The following is a 15,654-nucleotide window of genomic DNA, read 5'->3' on the forward strand; positions in this document are numbered from 1 at the left end:
TCCTTGACACCATCAGTAAAAATGTCAGTTAGATTCAAAAAATATTGCACAACCCTCAATGCCTTATCGTGAGGTATTGAGGAATACAACTGGACAACATCACATGTTATCCAATTACAGTCCTCCTGCCAAGACATAAGATTAATGGCCTGCATTAAATGCTGAGTATCTTTTATCATACCTGGTGATCCCTCCAGTAAGACACGTAATCTGGAATCCACCCACCCTGAAAGTCTCTCATGGAGGGAATGTATACCCGCCACGATTGGCCTCAGGGGAGGTGGAAACACTGACTTATGCGTCTTAGGGAGGGCATGAAAAATCGGAATAACAGGCTGATCTGGAGACAAAAATTCCTTCATTTTGGAATCAATGGCTCCAAGAGCTACTCCTTCCTCCAGTAGCCTGTTTAATTTTATAGTAAAATTCTTTGTGGGATCAGAGACTAAGGGGCGGTAGGTGGTGGAATCAGATAATATATCCTCTACCAATTTTTTATATAATCCTGAATCCAGAATCACCACCGAACCCCCCTTGTCTGAAGGTCTAATGACAATGGTAGAATTAGCCCTTAGGGAAATTATTGCTTCCCTTTCCCTTTTGGAAAGATTATTTGATACTCTCAATTTTCCATCATCCAAGAGATTATTTAGATCCCTTTCCATTGCGGCTTGAAAGGAATCCATAGCTGGTATCCTCGCCGCAATGGGATAATAACTTTCGTTGGATGTAGCAAAATTGAATATTTCCAAGTCATTTCTTAATTTCATACATTTTTTGATCTTAACATTGTTTTCCAAATGATGTAAATCCTTGATGCACATGGTTTCCTGTAACCCCATATGTAATGGATAACAGTCAGGCAATATAGGAGGGACACAATCATGATCTGTAGAGACCTGAAGGATGTTTCTATCATAAAAATGTCTTTTAACTGCTAAATTTCTTGTTTACATCCTTCAATGTTTGAAATAAATCAGCATTTTTATTAGGTACAAAATTTAAATCTTTCTCCAAAACTTTAAGTTCATGTTCAGAAAAAATGCAAGCAGATAAATTGTGAACAGAAACTATATCTATGTTATTTATTTCCTGTGTTTCTCTTTTCCTCCTTCTCCGTGAGCGCCTTTTCGGCCTTTGTAGCAGTTTTTTGAAACAGCAGATGTGGAGGCATATCTAGTATTGTATGCTCTAAAAGAGCCATTTCCATCCTGACCAGAAAACGGCACATCTGATTCATCTGTACTTGCTGATGAGACAGGTGAAGAAAAACTCACATTACGGTTGCTCACTTGTTCAGGTGGATTTCTCAGAATGGATTTTATGGTGCCTGATTTTGTGGAATGTTTAGGAGTTTTAGGTGTGCTAGCGGTAGATAAAAAACGAGTTTTTCCAGGAGTACGATGTTTCCATACATAGACAGAATTACTTTCATAGTCTTTTAAATCTCGTTTGTACTTGGAACTTTTTAAATCAATGATAGTCTTTTCAAGTTCATCAATTTTTTTATGCATATTCTCATATAGTGATTCATATACATTCTGAGAAATAAACTTATCCGCTGCATCTTGCAAAACCTTGATATCATTCTCTAAAGACTCCAATTTATTTTCCTCCTCCAAAATGATAAGATTCATTAATTTAAAAGAACATTCCGAAAGAACATCGTTCCACTTACTTGTAAATTCATCACTGAACGGAGTAGTTGCAATCTTTTTAATACGGAGGCCTCGAGGAATCATCTTTTTCAAGACGTATTTCTTCAAGGTGGCATGATCCCACCAAACCTTTAGATGCTGAATCAAAGCTTTTTCCAAAGTAAAAAATGCCTCATGAATTTCAGGAGCACTCCTGTCCATATTTCCACCACCAGAGAAAATAGAGTCCAGTTTTTTTGCACGCAAATCCCGGCATAATGATAGGTAGTCTCGCGTGGATTCCATGGGTGAGATTTAACCAGCCCAAATGAAAAGAGCAATGTCTTAAAAATGTGAGAGGTGAGAGCTATGCTGAGTACTAGTGGACTGAAAAAAAGGTAATTAGCTCATATCACCTGATACTCACAGGAATCCCAGGCTCACGGATTAGTGTCCAGCATACACTTGTAAGGATATATAGAAAAAGTAAAATCCGGTGCCACAAGCGATAAATCCTTTATTCCAGAAATGAAAAATCACATGTCCCTAGGAGGGGAACAACTGGTCGCGTTTCGAGGACACAGCCCCTTAATCGTCAGTATACAACTGAATTAAAAAACAACACATTTATAATAAAAACTGTGACCACCCCTAAGCATGTGTGATAGATTAGTATACACATTAGGATATTAACTCCTACTTAGACAAGATTTGCGTGCAACAAATTCTCATAGAATATACAGACAGAGTTAGGGGAAAAAACAAGAAAAAAAAAAAAACTTTTATGTAAATAATTTGCCATATAGATGCACAGAACAGAATATGCATATAATATTATAAATGCAAGTATATATATATATAATTCAATAAAAAAACATTAAATCTGATCTATAATTCATACCTTGCGGTATCCGTGCATTTAATTTCAATATCCACAATTTTTCTTTGTTATGGAGCATTTTCTCCCAATTACCGCCACGATGGGGACGTGGTACTCTCTCTATGCCTGTAATATTTAATGTACTTATATTGCCCGCATGTACCTCTCTGAAATGTTTGGAGAGACCTGATAACCTGATGGATTTTGAGGCAGGATTTGCTCCTGTAATATGTTCTGATATTCTTGCCTTAAGGGCTCTGGTAGTGCGGCCTATATAATATTCTGAACAGCTGGCACAAGTTGCCATATAGACAACATGGGAGGTGTTACAATTTATATAAGACTCTATGTCATATTTTCTACCTGTATGTAAATCAGAGAAACTTGAACCCATAGCGACATATTTGCACATACAGCATCTATTTTCACCACATTTATACATGCCGACATATTTCAGCCAGGTGGGACTTTGTACTTTATTATCCAAAAAAACGCTGGGTGACAACATATTGCGTAGATCCTGACCTTTCCTTGAAACCACCCTACAGCCTGCTTCCAATATATTAGACAATTTGTCATCCTGATATAATATGGGTAAGTGACTTGGAAATATCCAATTTTGCTACATCCAACGAAAGTTATTATCCCATTGCGGCGAGGATACCAGCTATGGATTCCTTTCAAGCCGCAATGGAAAGGGATCTAAATAATCTCTTGGATGATGGAAAATTGAGAGTATCAAATAATCTTTCCAAAAGGGAAAGGGAAGCAATAATTTCCCTAAGGGCTAATTCTACCATTGTCATTAGACCTTCAGACAAGGGGGGTTCGGTGGTGATTCTGGATTCAGGATTATATAAAAAATTGGTAGAGGATATATTATCTGATTCCACCACCTACCGCCCCTTAGTCTCTGATCCCACAAAGAATTTTACTATAAAATTAAACAGGCTACTGGAGGAAGGAGTAGCTCTTGGAGCCATTGATTCCAAAATGAAGGAATTTTTGTCTCCAGATCAGCCTGTTATTCCGATTTTTCATGCCCTCCCTAAGACGCATAAGTCAGTGTTTCCACCTCCCCTGAGGCCAATCGTGGCGGGTATACATTCCCTCAATGAGAGACTTTCAGGGTGGGTGGATTCCAGATTACGTGTCTTACTGGAGGGATCACCAGGTATGATAAAAGATACTCAGCATTTAATGCAGGCCATTAATCTTATGTCTTGGCAGGAGGACTGTAATTGGATAACATGTGATGTTGTCCAGTTGTATTCCTCAATACCTCACGATAAGGCATTGAGGGTTGTGCAATATTTTTTGAATCTAACTGACATTTTTACTGATGGTGTCAAGGAATTTTTGCTTTTGAGTTTGGAATTTCTTTTGAAGAGTAATTTTTTCATCTTCAATGATAAATTTTACTTACAGCTTTGCGGTTGTCCGATGGGCTCTAAGTTTTCCCCTTCACTGGCCAATGTTTATATGAAAAGATGGGAGGAAGAATATATTTTCAATGAATGTTGTCCATATAGGAACAATATTCGGTGGTGCGGGAGATTCATTGATGACATGATCCTCATATGGGGTCTGTCATCGGGGTCTCCCGCACCACCTGTTACTGAATTTCTAAATTATCTGGAGAATAACAACTACAATTTGAAATTCACTATGGAGATTCACAAGGAGTCCACTCCGTTTTTGGATGTCGTATTGACTGGTTGTGTGAGTACAGGGAAAATTGCCTCTAAACTTTACCGCAAGCCCCTTAGCGGCAATTCTCTCTTGAGAGCTGAAAGCAGCCACCCAAAACATGTTATAAAAAATTTACCAGTGGGTGAGTTCATTAGAGCTAGACGCAATTGCAGTGAACAAGAGTGTTTTGAGGAGGAAACTAAAACCATGTCAGCGAGACTGAGGTCTAGGGGATATAAAAAATGGATGATCGATAGGGCTGTATCTATAGCTACATCTAAAGATAGAGAAGGTTTGTTGACACAATCAGTAAAACATAGTTCCAATAAGGCTAAATCTTCATTAACTTTCTCTACGCCATATAGTGATCATTTTTACAACATTAAACAAATCTTTCTCAAGAACTTACCCATATTATATCAGGATGACAAATTGTCTAATATATTGGAAGCAGGCTGTAGGGTGGTTTCAAGGAAAGGTCAGGATCTACGCAATATGTTGTCACCCAGCGTATTTTTGGATAATAAAGTACAAAGTCCCACCTGGCTGAAATATGTCGGCATGTATAAATGTGGTGAAAATAGATGCTGTATGTGCAAATATGTCGCTATGGGTTCAAGTTTCTCTGATTTACATACAGGTAGAAAATATGACATAGAGTCTTATATACATTGTAACACCTCCCATGTTGTCTATATGGCAACTTGTGCCAGCTGTTCAGAATATTCTATAGGCCGCACTACCAGAGCCCTTAAGGCAAGAATATCAGAACATATTACAGGAGCAAATCCTGCCTCAAAATCCATCAGGTTATCAGGTCTCTCCAAACATTTCAGAGAGGTACATGCGGGCAATATAAGTACATTAAATATTACAGGCATAGAGAGAGTACCACGTCCCCATCGTGGCGGTAATTGGGAGAAAATGCTCCATAACAAAGAAAAATTGTGGATATTGAAATTAAATGCACGGATACCGCAAGGTATGAATTATAGATCAGATTTAATGTTTTTTTATTGAATTATATATATATATATACTTGCATTTATAATATTATATGCATATTCTGTTCTGTGCATCTATATGGCAAATTATTTACAAAAAAGTTTTTTTTTTGTTTTTTTTTCCCCCTAAGTCTATGTCTGTATATTCTATGAGAATTTGTTGCACGCAAATCTTGTCTAAGTAGGAGTTAATATCCTAATGTGTATACTAATCTATCACACATGCTTAGGGGTGGTCACAGTTTTTATTATAAATGTGTTGTTTTTTAATTCATTTGTATACTGACGATTAAGGGGCTGTGTCCTCGAAACGCGTCCAGTTGTTCCCCTCCTAGGGACATGTGATTTTTAATTTTTGGAATAAAGGATTTATCGCTTGTGGCACCGGATTTTACTTTTTCTATATATCTTTACAAGTTTATGCTGGACACTAATCCGTGAGCCTGGGATTCCTGTGAGTTTCAGGTGATATGAGCTAATTACCTTTTTTTCAGTCCACTAGCTAACAAGGACCTGCCCTGGAAATTAATAACAGGATACCAGGGACGTATATGAGATAATAACGTGAAAATGTTATAGGAGAATATATATCATATGAAAAAATTATATATCTATGATATATGATGGATAGTGTGACACCTATCATATAATATGACCCATACAGTGCAATTGTGCTAGTGAATATATAGTGAAAAATATGATGAGATGAAAAATATATTTATATAACAAAAAGGCATGGGGCACATAAATGCATGACATTATACATATATTACTAGAAGATATTTAAATTCTTTAAAATATAAAAAGAGGTTCAAATGCACTGGTGATGATGACGCTCAAGAAGATGACCAACTCTGAAAAATAGCAAACGTCAGGCGAAAGAACTAAGAAGAGAAGGAAAGAAGAAAACGTAAGTATAAACGAATAAAAACAATTAAAATAAGATTAAAAGTAAAATGACCATAATACAATGCACTCCACTAGGAACCACCCAACAATATTAAAGAAATGAAACAAAACTATTTGTCTCATTGAGACCATGGAGGGTTAAGGTGTTCAACACAGTGATCCCCCTTGCCTCCTTCTGTGCCAGGATTTTTTTCCAGTTACCTCCTCTAGTGCCTGGGTAGACCCTATCAAAACCACTCAACTGGAGACCAGAAGGGTCACTGTTATGAAACTTCATAAAGTGACGCGGTAATGTCTTGAGCTCATCCACATTGTAAATTTCTTTTGCTGCCTTGATATCCAAGACGCGTTCTCTAGTTCTTCTTCGGAGTTCTCTTGATGTAAGGCCTACATATATTCTGTTGCAAGGGCATTTTGCACTGTAGATCACCCCAACTGTGGTACATGTGATGGTATGAGTAATCTTATATTGCTTCGTACCATTTGAATTTGTAAAGATTTTCGTAGACTCTATATTGAGGCACGCCACGCAAGAGCCACATGGGTGGCAGCCCCAGCTTGGGCCCTTGGATCCAAATAAACCCTTAGCTGCTGGCCCCCCAAGGTGGCTGTTTACCAGAAGATATTTTAATTTTTTTAAGCGTCTATATGTAATAGCAGGATTGTTTGAGAGATGAGAAGAGAGAAATAGACTTCATCGCAAGAACTGCCGGTTTTCAGTCATACATGCGAGTGGCTGCTGTAAGCACACCCTAGCAATTTGACCTCTCGCGATGCAGTGCATCACTGTAGAGTCAGCTATCAGTCAAAGTGCCAGGGCGTGTGTGGCGCCCCTGAGGGTTCGGTCGCCAAAGGGGTACTGCATCTCTTTAATGAGGTGTGGTATCTCTCCTTCGAGGTAAGGATGGTGCAGCTGTCAGGACCCCACCTCTGCATTCAACACTACATCTCTCCCACCTGTAGGGGGGCTTTAAGGCACCAGGGTGCTGCCCCAGCCGGGATAAGTGGAGATGGGGGAACCAAAGTAAGGGGGAACCTAGTAGTGGGTGAGGGTGGAGGATACACTTAGAGGTTACACGTACTAAATTCATATTTAATAGCCAGCCATCTTAAGTTCAAGGTCTTTGATTGTGATCTTCATCGCTGAACGTGGCTTTCTGTGTGAACCTGCAGTTGATGGGGACACGGTCCTCGAACTCTGGCCTTGAGTCGAGGAACGGGCAAGAGTTAACGGCTGTCTCTACCCGGTCAAGGTCCTTACTTAAGAAGGTCTGGAGGGGAGCGGAGGAGTATAGCTCCGCAGGCAAAAGGATCCCAGGGGGATGAAGACGGAGCAGTATACGCCACCTGTCCTCACTATTCTGGCCTAGTCTGAGGGATTCCTGCTGCAAAAGGGGTACCGGCCCCCGATATCTGACTCTGTCATTACAAGTCTTAGTCAGAGAAGCCCGGAGGCTCAGTGGATCCCACCGGGTAACGGAGCGGAGTCGCCACCCGTACCCTTGTTCTGTGCATAGTCCAGAGGGAGACCCGGCCTTAGTAAACGCACCACAAACGGACAGGAGAGGACCTAGTGGGAAAGTCTAGGAACACTCTGGTGCGGGGTCCTGACCAAAGCACCTGAACTACCCGGAGGTTGTCGGACCCCCGGTCCTGGTGGCCGCAGCGCGCCGTGAGGAGCAGGGAGAAGCCTTGCAGCTGAGCATTCTACCGTGAGTAAAGCTTGGAGGACTACCCCTATGGCCTCCGGTTTCTTATTGCAACGCGGCACCGCACTACACCGCACAACATCTTCCACAACAGCTCCCATCCTCTTGTCCTCTCTGCCCTGAGGCCCTGCTCCGCCTGTGGGGAGTAGTACCATCTTCTGCTGCCGCTACATCCCGCTTCAGAGGACTGAATGCAGAGCTGGTGGAGAATCACCAGGCACCACAGGTGGTGTAGTCAATACAACCACTCAATTAACACCAACCCTGAAAGCCCATTAAATCTTTTAATGTGACGGCCCTGGGCACGGAACGGGTCCAGGCCACGGCTACATCCCCCAACATCTGACCCGGCTCTGAGTACCCCCCCATCTTCCCAGGGAGGGCTGTGAGCGTCACACGTGCTTGCAGGAGCCACTCGCAGTGCTATGGGCTGCAATTGTAGATGCTTTGTACACACCTGTATGACTGAAGGCCAGTAAAGGTTCTTGGAATGATTTAAATTCCATTTTTTTCCCATGAGCTGCACGTTCAGTACAGCGGTTGGGCACTTTTCTATACTATTAACCTGCACTGCAGGTCAATAATGTGGCGCCCCTGCGGGCTCAGTCGCCACAGAGTTATTGCACCCCACTTAAGGGTGTGATATCTCCTCTTCCAGGTAAGGATGGAGTACCATACAGGACCCCAAACACACACTCAACACTACACCACTCCAGTTCTGAAGGGGGCCTATATGCACCATAGTGCCGCCCCGGGCCAGAATGGAGGAGTTGGGGGGAACCATGTAGTGAGTGAGGGTGGAGGAAGCATTTATTTTGAGCACTTAGCTGGATCATATATATATGGAGGCCATCTTGGTATCATTGTCTTTGGTTGTGGGTCGTTGGTCGGTAGACAGCACAACGCTGCAGCCAGCTGAGGGTCCACGGTCCTCGGTCTCAGGCCTCGAGACGAGGAGCAGGGCAGAGTTGCTGTAGGCTCTGTCTCGGTCAGGGTCCTGAGAGTAGGAGGCCCAGGAGGGGAGCAGAGGAGTCAAGCTCCACAGGCGAAAGGATCCCAGGGGATATGGACGGAGCGGAGCCACCACCTGCATACCTTATTCTGGCCTAGCCAGAGGGACCCGGCCGCAAGAGGGGTAACCGGTCCCCAATCTGACTTTGTACTTCACGTCTCTGTCGGAAGAATCCGGAGGCTTATGTGGATCCCAGGGGGATACGGATGGAGCGGAGTCGCCACCTGTATGCCCTAATCTGAGTTTACCCAGAGGGACCCAGCCTTACGCCTCAGCCTCACCACAAGTCACCAAAAAGGGCGCCCAGTCGGTCCGGGAACTACACGTTGCCCATAGAGAGATTGCAGCACCCGTACGGGACTCAGTGGGGAACACACGGCGGGAGAAATTGAGCAAGAGAGGAACACACTAGAGCGGGGTCCTGGCAGGTGCTCCTGAACTACCTGGAAAGTGCTGAGCCCCACCCTGGCGGCCGCAGCTCGCCGTGTGACAGCAGAGAGAAGCTCTGAGCTGATAAAAAGTGAGTAAAGACTCGGATGACTTCAACCGCTATCTCTGCCTGTTCTTTCTACAGCGGCACAGCACCCGCCACCACTCTACATCACATCTACACTGCCCTGAGGCCTACTCTACCCGTGGAGAGTAGCACCAACTAAGCTGCCCGGAACACCGGCCTCAGAGGACTGTCGCAGCGCCAGTAGTCATTACCGGGTACCACGGGTGGCGTCACGAACATTTACAAACCTACCCTACTTCCCCTTTTTGGTTTACATTTTTATCCCCCCTTTTATTTTTGGACTGACCACCCTGGGTCACGGAATGGGCCAGCCACTGTGACATCCCCCAAATCCATCAAGGCCCGGTTGGCGAGTACCCCGCTGCCCAGGGGGCGCGTCAATAGCGTTTGAGGATATGGACATACTAGGTTCTCTTCACATGCCACTGTCATTCTGTGGTTGGGCTTCACAGGCAATAGTGATTTTATATGTAGCAATGCAAAAGTACTTTTGAATATAGACAAGTGATCTAACGTTCAGTTTCAAGTTGCCTAAGGGGACTAACAAAGTAAAAGAAATGTTAAAAATCCACAGCCATTTTCTCACGTTAAGAGAAGTAGAAGTAGACGTTCTGAGAAAAGTAGATGACAATCTGGTCAGAAGTGACTCGCATTATGTTTTTCAGGGTTTGTCTGCAGGAACTTCTCTCATGATTTGATCAATGGAACACGTGTCAGGACCAAGAAGCTCTTGGAGAAAGACAAAACAGAGATCCAGTGACTTTCTAGTAAGTGTTTCTCAAGTACACTCGCATATGACACACACTTTCTTATCAATTTCACTCGGGGTTATTTAGTTTGGAAAAACGAAGGCTTAGGGGTGATCTTATTACTACCGTGTTTCCCCGAAAGTAAGGCCCTGTCTTACATTAATTTTACCCCCAAAAGTCCCACCCTGCCTTACTTTCGGGGGAGGCCTTACATTGGGAAAAAAAACAGGCTGAACAGTATGCAGCCTCCCCATACAGTGGTTCTGCCCCCCACTCTGCCACCACACACACACACACACACAGCCCCATACGGCACCCATACACATACCGTACACATATCGTATACACACACACACACAGCCCCATACGGCACCCATACACATACCGTACACATATCGTATACACACACACACACAGCCCCATACGGCACCCATACACATACCGTACACATATCGTATACACACACACACACACACACACACACAGAGAGAGTTTCGGAACTTACCGTTACTTTCCTTCTGTTTCGATCTCCTCTGCGGTGCCGGGCTGACGATTCGGATGCCGGGGAAGCTGGACCAATCGGAGCGAGCCTGCAGGCGGTGACGTCGCAGCTGATTCGGCCAATCAGCTGCGAGCCGGCTAGGGAGCCTGTGGCGAACAGGCTGATCGGCCAATCAGCTGCGAGCCGGCTAGGGAGCCTGTGACGAACAGGCTGATCGGCCAATCAGCTGCGAGCCGGCTAGGGAGCCTGTGACGAACAGGCTGATCGGCCAATCAGCTGCGAGCCGGCTAGGGAGCCTGTGACGAACAGGCTGATCGGCCAATCAGCTGCGAGCCGGCTAGGGAGCCTGTGACGAACAGGCTGATCGGCCAATCAGCTGCGAGCCGGCTAGGGAGCCTGTGACGAATCAGCCTTACATTCCCCGGCCCCCCCCCCGCTACCCTGCCTTACAATCGGGGGGTGCCCTACATTGGCGGACCCCCCCGAAACCCCCCACCCTGCCTTACTTTCGGGGGGGTCTTACTTTCGGGGAAACACGGTATGTACAAGTATATGAGGGGACAGTACAAAGACCTTTCTACTGATCTTTTTACTCTGAGGCCTGAGACGGGGACAAGGGGGCATCTTCTACGTCTGGAGGAAAGAAGGTTTAATCATAATCACAGACGCGGATTCTTTACTGTAAGAGCAGTGAGACTATGGAACTCTCTGCCGCATGATGTTGTAATGAGGGATTCACTACTAACATTTAAGAAGGGCATGGAGGCCTTTCTTGATAAGTATAATATTACAGATTATATACAGTGCTGTGCAAATTAATTGGGACAAAGCATTTTTTAAGTAAAATCGTAAGTTGGTTACCAGTCAGTGATTCAAACCAGTTTTAACTTTTTTGAACAGGTGTGAGTGTACAACCGTGAGTAACAAAATGTGGTTTGACTGGTTTTAGTCAGAAAATAACAGCTAGCTGCCCCCTCAGCTTCAGTTGAGAGCTTGTTTCTGTGAGGAGTGGTTTAGTGTACTTTTTCTCCATGCCACAATTCCAAGTGTGTGAAGAAATTCCTGGAAGAAAATAAAGTAAAAGTGCTGTACTGGCCTGGCAATTCACCAGACTTAAATCTTATAGAAAATTTGTGGAGCATTGTGAAGAGACGTCTTGGCAAAATGGACTGTACAACCAAAGAACGCATGATAAACAGTGCCATACAAGTGTGGTTCCATGATGAAGAATGGAAGAATTTATGCAAAAACTTGGTAGAATCAATGCCAAAACGCATTGAAAATCTCATATCTGCTAAAGGAGGACATATTTCTTACTATAATTTGTATGTAACAGTGCATTATAACATTTTATTATTAAATATTCAAAAATATGGGTTTTTTTGGCTTTGTCCCAATTAATTTGCACAGCACTGTATACTAGATTCCTTGATAGGGCGTTGATCCAGGGAACTAGTCTGATTGTCGTATGGAGTCAGGAAGGAATTTTTTTCCCCAATGTGGAGCTTAGTGTTTGCCACATGGTTTTTTTTTGCCTTCCTCTGGATCAGCATGTTAGGCTATGGCTTGAACTAGATGGACTTATTTTTTAAGGTTGAAGGATGACTGTTACTATGTATATGTGTAAACAGATGTTAAGAAAAATTATTTTTTGCCTCATTTCTTTTAGGTATTGAAAATTCAAGCACAGCACATACCATCGTGTGTTTCCTCTTCAAAGTACCAGCCAAACTGTAAGTTACTCACAAAACACACAGACTGACACAGCAGCCATTTTTAGTTTTTACAATTACTTGAAAACTTTATGCCAATTTCCCCTTCAACTAAGGGGGCATTTACTTTTTTCCCTGTATGATGTTACCCAATAATGTGCAGGAGGTGTCAGGCAGAGGATAAAGCGCACAATCGCAGAGGATATGAGAGCTGGCTTTCTCTGTATATAATACTCATGTCTAACTAGTTAAAAAAAAAATCTGCCTTCTATTGATTGCTGTGCAGTGGTGTATGATTCTATATACTGCTCTGCATCCATCCCAGGCTTTGGGGAATAAATTTCAGGCACCTGGGCTAAATGCTGAGCGCTGTTTGTTACAAGTGCTGATGGCACATTACAGTTCTTGTCTCACAGCAGCAGGACATTACTGAGATGAGAGCTGCAGTGTCCGATCAGCACGTGTCACATACAGCGCTCAGCATCTACCTCAGGTACCAGGGCTTTATTCCACACAGCCTGAGATAGATGCAGAGCAGTATATGGAATCACACACCTCTGCTCTCCTCCGCCTGCACAGTAATCACTGATAGTGACAGTTTTGTCACCTGGTTAAAGCCCCACTCCAGGGTTTGTTTTTTTTTATTTCAGCGCTGGTGTGGTGCAACTAAACTAGTGGTTCCTTAACCCTATTATTATACTTACTAGCCACTGTCTTCAGCTCTTCCCAGCGCCGCTTCAGTCCCACAGCCATGTTTTGACTGCAACTTTGGACTGACCTGAAGTAATGGTCAGAAGCTCTCAGTATAAGTGTGGGGGCCTGTTGCTGGCCTTGTTCTGGATCTCATGGGCTTAAATTGAGTTCTGACTTCCTGATAGGCCAGCAAACACTGGAGCAAGCCAGCAGGTCACAAACTGCTGGAGAACGTCAGGAGCCTCACGGAATACAGATGAAGATGCCGGTTGGTAAGGATGAGACTAGGGGCAGGGAACTTAGATTAGTGGCTCTACTCCAGTGCCGTAATACAAAAAAACTGCAGTATTGCTTTAAACATGAGTCTTATATTACTCAGAAAAGGTGAGGTCTTGCCTTAATCTGTTGGTTTTTCTTTTTTTTTTCCTTCATGCCTCCAGTTTGGTTGGTCAACCTCATACAGGGGAAATGGGTGACACTTCCAGAGACAAATCTTTACTAACATCCCTAGGCTAAAGTTCAAATTAACCTATTAAATGTAGCAAGTAACATACCCCAAAACTATCTGGTATGCTGGAGCTTAGGCTTAGGGAGAGGATACTTTGCTTCTACAGTTTATGGTTCTGACAGCTTTTGAAAAATATATATTTATTTATTGTTATGCATTTGACACTTTTAGATATAATGACTGATGTTTCTGTTGTAATGGAAGTGTTATATTGTTAATGTTTTCTACTGTATTCTGTGTTTGTTGCACTATTGATATGAAAACCTTGTGAAAATTGGCAAGAGACTTGATTACATATTAAAGTTGGTCTGTTCAATACTATGGGTAAAGTATTTTTTTTAACTGAAGGTAAATTTTAGATTAATGGATGTTTTTTAGGTTAGTTTCACTCGGCAGCTATTTTTTTCAATAATAATGTTTCAGGTATATGGTGACCTCCGACCCGTCACGTGGGGGGGCCACGCGGGGCCCTGGCTATCCTTAATACACCCCTGATACCCAGGTCAGACTACATGCTGTTCTTCTGCACTGGAATTATTTTAGAAGGATGGGTGCGGTAATCATCACCATACTCCCACATGTCATTTACTTTATATAGAAGAATTACTAATCACGATAAAGGATTCTTCATAGAATGTGTGGTATCTGTGTTGTCAGTTACCCGATTTGTTCTACTAGTGATGGTATTGAAAAACTGCCTTAACCTCCCTTTGGGCCTGGCAAGTTCACCATTGGCTGGGCCTTCTTGCTCTGCTCCTGCCGGGGATGCTTCGTCCGGGGATTCTTCTTGAGCTGACTCTTCTGCAGCACTAGGCTCTTCTGCAGCACTTACAGGTTCATCTGGCTGTGGAGGGTCTTCTGGCTGTCGAAAGAAGTGGAGTACTGGGATTATGACTGCTCCTCCTATTTGAGGCCAATCTGCCGGGAAATCTCCTAAATCAGTATGTATTACTGCTTCTTCAGGTTCCTCCGGGGTGATGAGAGGCACTTCTTCTTGGGGCTTTAGCAGTTCTGGACACAACTTCAGGTGGTCTCTAGATACCGTTGCAGTTGTTCTTCCTTCATCTTTGCTAATCAAACACGTCTTCCTGTTATCAAACCTATAAATTCAACACAGGGTAGGGTTCTGTCTCCCACTGGTCATCAAGTTTGTGGTTTCTCCTTTTCCTTTTCAATACCACTTATCCTGGTGTGAAGGGTTCTGCTGGCGCACTCTTATTATAGTGGTCTTCCTGCTTGTCCTTCACCCTAGCGAGACTGTCTTCGACACAGGCTTGTACTCTTCTGTACTGCTCCTGTCTGGACGTGTCCCAGTCCTCAGTGGACATATCTGCTTCTGGTTCTGCAACACCAAGCTCCAGGTCCATGGGCAACTTTCCTGGTCTTGCTCGCATGAGATATGCTGGAGTGCAATTGGTGGAACTCATAGGTATGTGATTGTACAGATCTACCAGGTCAGGTAGTAGGTCTGGCCACTGATTTCTCTCCTCAAGTGGTAAGGTCTTCAGCAGGTCGATGACAATGTTGTTCATCTTTTCACAGAGACCATTGGTTTGGGGGTGGTACGGTATAGTTCTTATCTTCCTACACACATACAAATGGCAGAACTCTTTGAACAACTCGGCCTCGAAGGCTGGGCCTTGGTCTGTCAGCACCTGCTCAGGGTATCCATGGGGTCTGCAGAAATATGCTTGGAACGTTTTTGCTGCTGTTTCTGCCATCAGGTCTTTGACAGGGGCGACCACCAGGAACCTGGAGTAGTGATCTACCATGGTCAGGGCATAGGAGTACCCTGACCTGCTGGGTGACAGCTTGACATGGTCCAGCGCCACGATCTCCAGGGGTCAAGCCATCTTGATGGGTTGCAGGGGCGCCTTCTGGCTGCTGTAGTCTTTTCTTCTGAGGCTACAGGATCCACAGTCTCTGCACCACTTCTCAATGGAGCTGCGCATTCCCATCCAGTAGAATCGACACTTTAGCAGGGTTTCTAGCTTTTTCCAGCCAAAGTGCCCCGCCTGATCGTGGTAGGCCTCCAACACCATCTGGATGTCCATCTTGGGGACCACTATCTGCCATACCATCTCGTGGGTCTTGGGATTGATGTACCTCCGGCACAGCTTCTCTCGATAG

General features: G+C 43.8%; 1 protein-coding gene across 1 annotated transcript in view; it reads right to left on the reverse strand.

Moving 5' to 3' along the window:
• Positions 1–6,005: 6,005 nt before the first annotated feature.
• The window catches only part of LOC141222224 (microtubule-associated serine/threonine-protein kinase 3-like), a 43,257-nt gene continuing 33,608 nt past the window's right edge, over positions 6,006–15,654 (reverse strand). Inside the window, exon 8 of the mRNA XM_073666634.1 lies at positions 6,006–6,097. Coding sequence (XP_073522735.1) covers positions 6,006–6,097 — 92 coding nt within the window. The remainder of the gene's footprint in view (positions 6,098–15,654) is intronic.

Source organism: Phyllobates terribilis, unplaced genomic scaffold (assembly GCF_046119375.1).
Source record: "Phyllobates terribilis strain yellow unplaced genomic scaffold, ASM4611937v1 Scaffold_343__1_contigs__length_2019054, whole genome shotgun sequence".
Classification (NCBI taxonomy): Eukaryota; Metazoa; Chordata; class Amphibia; order Anura; family Dendrobatidae; genus Phyllobates; species Phyllobates terribilis.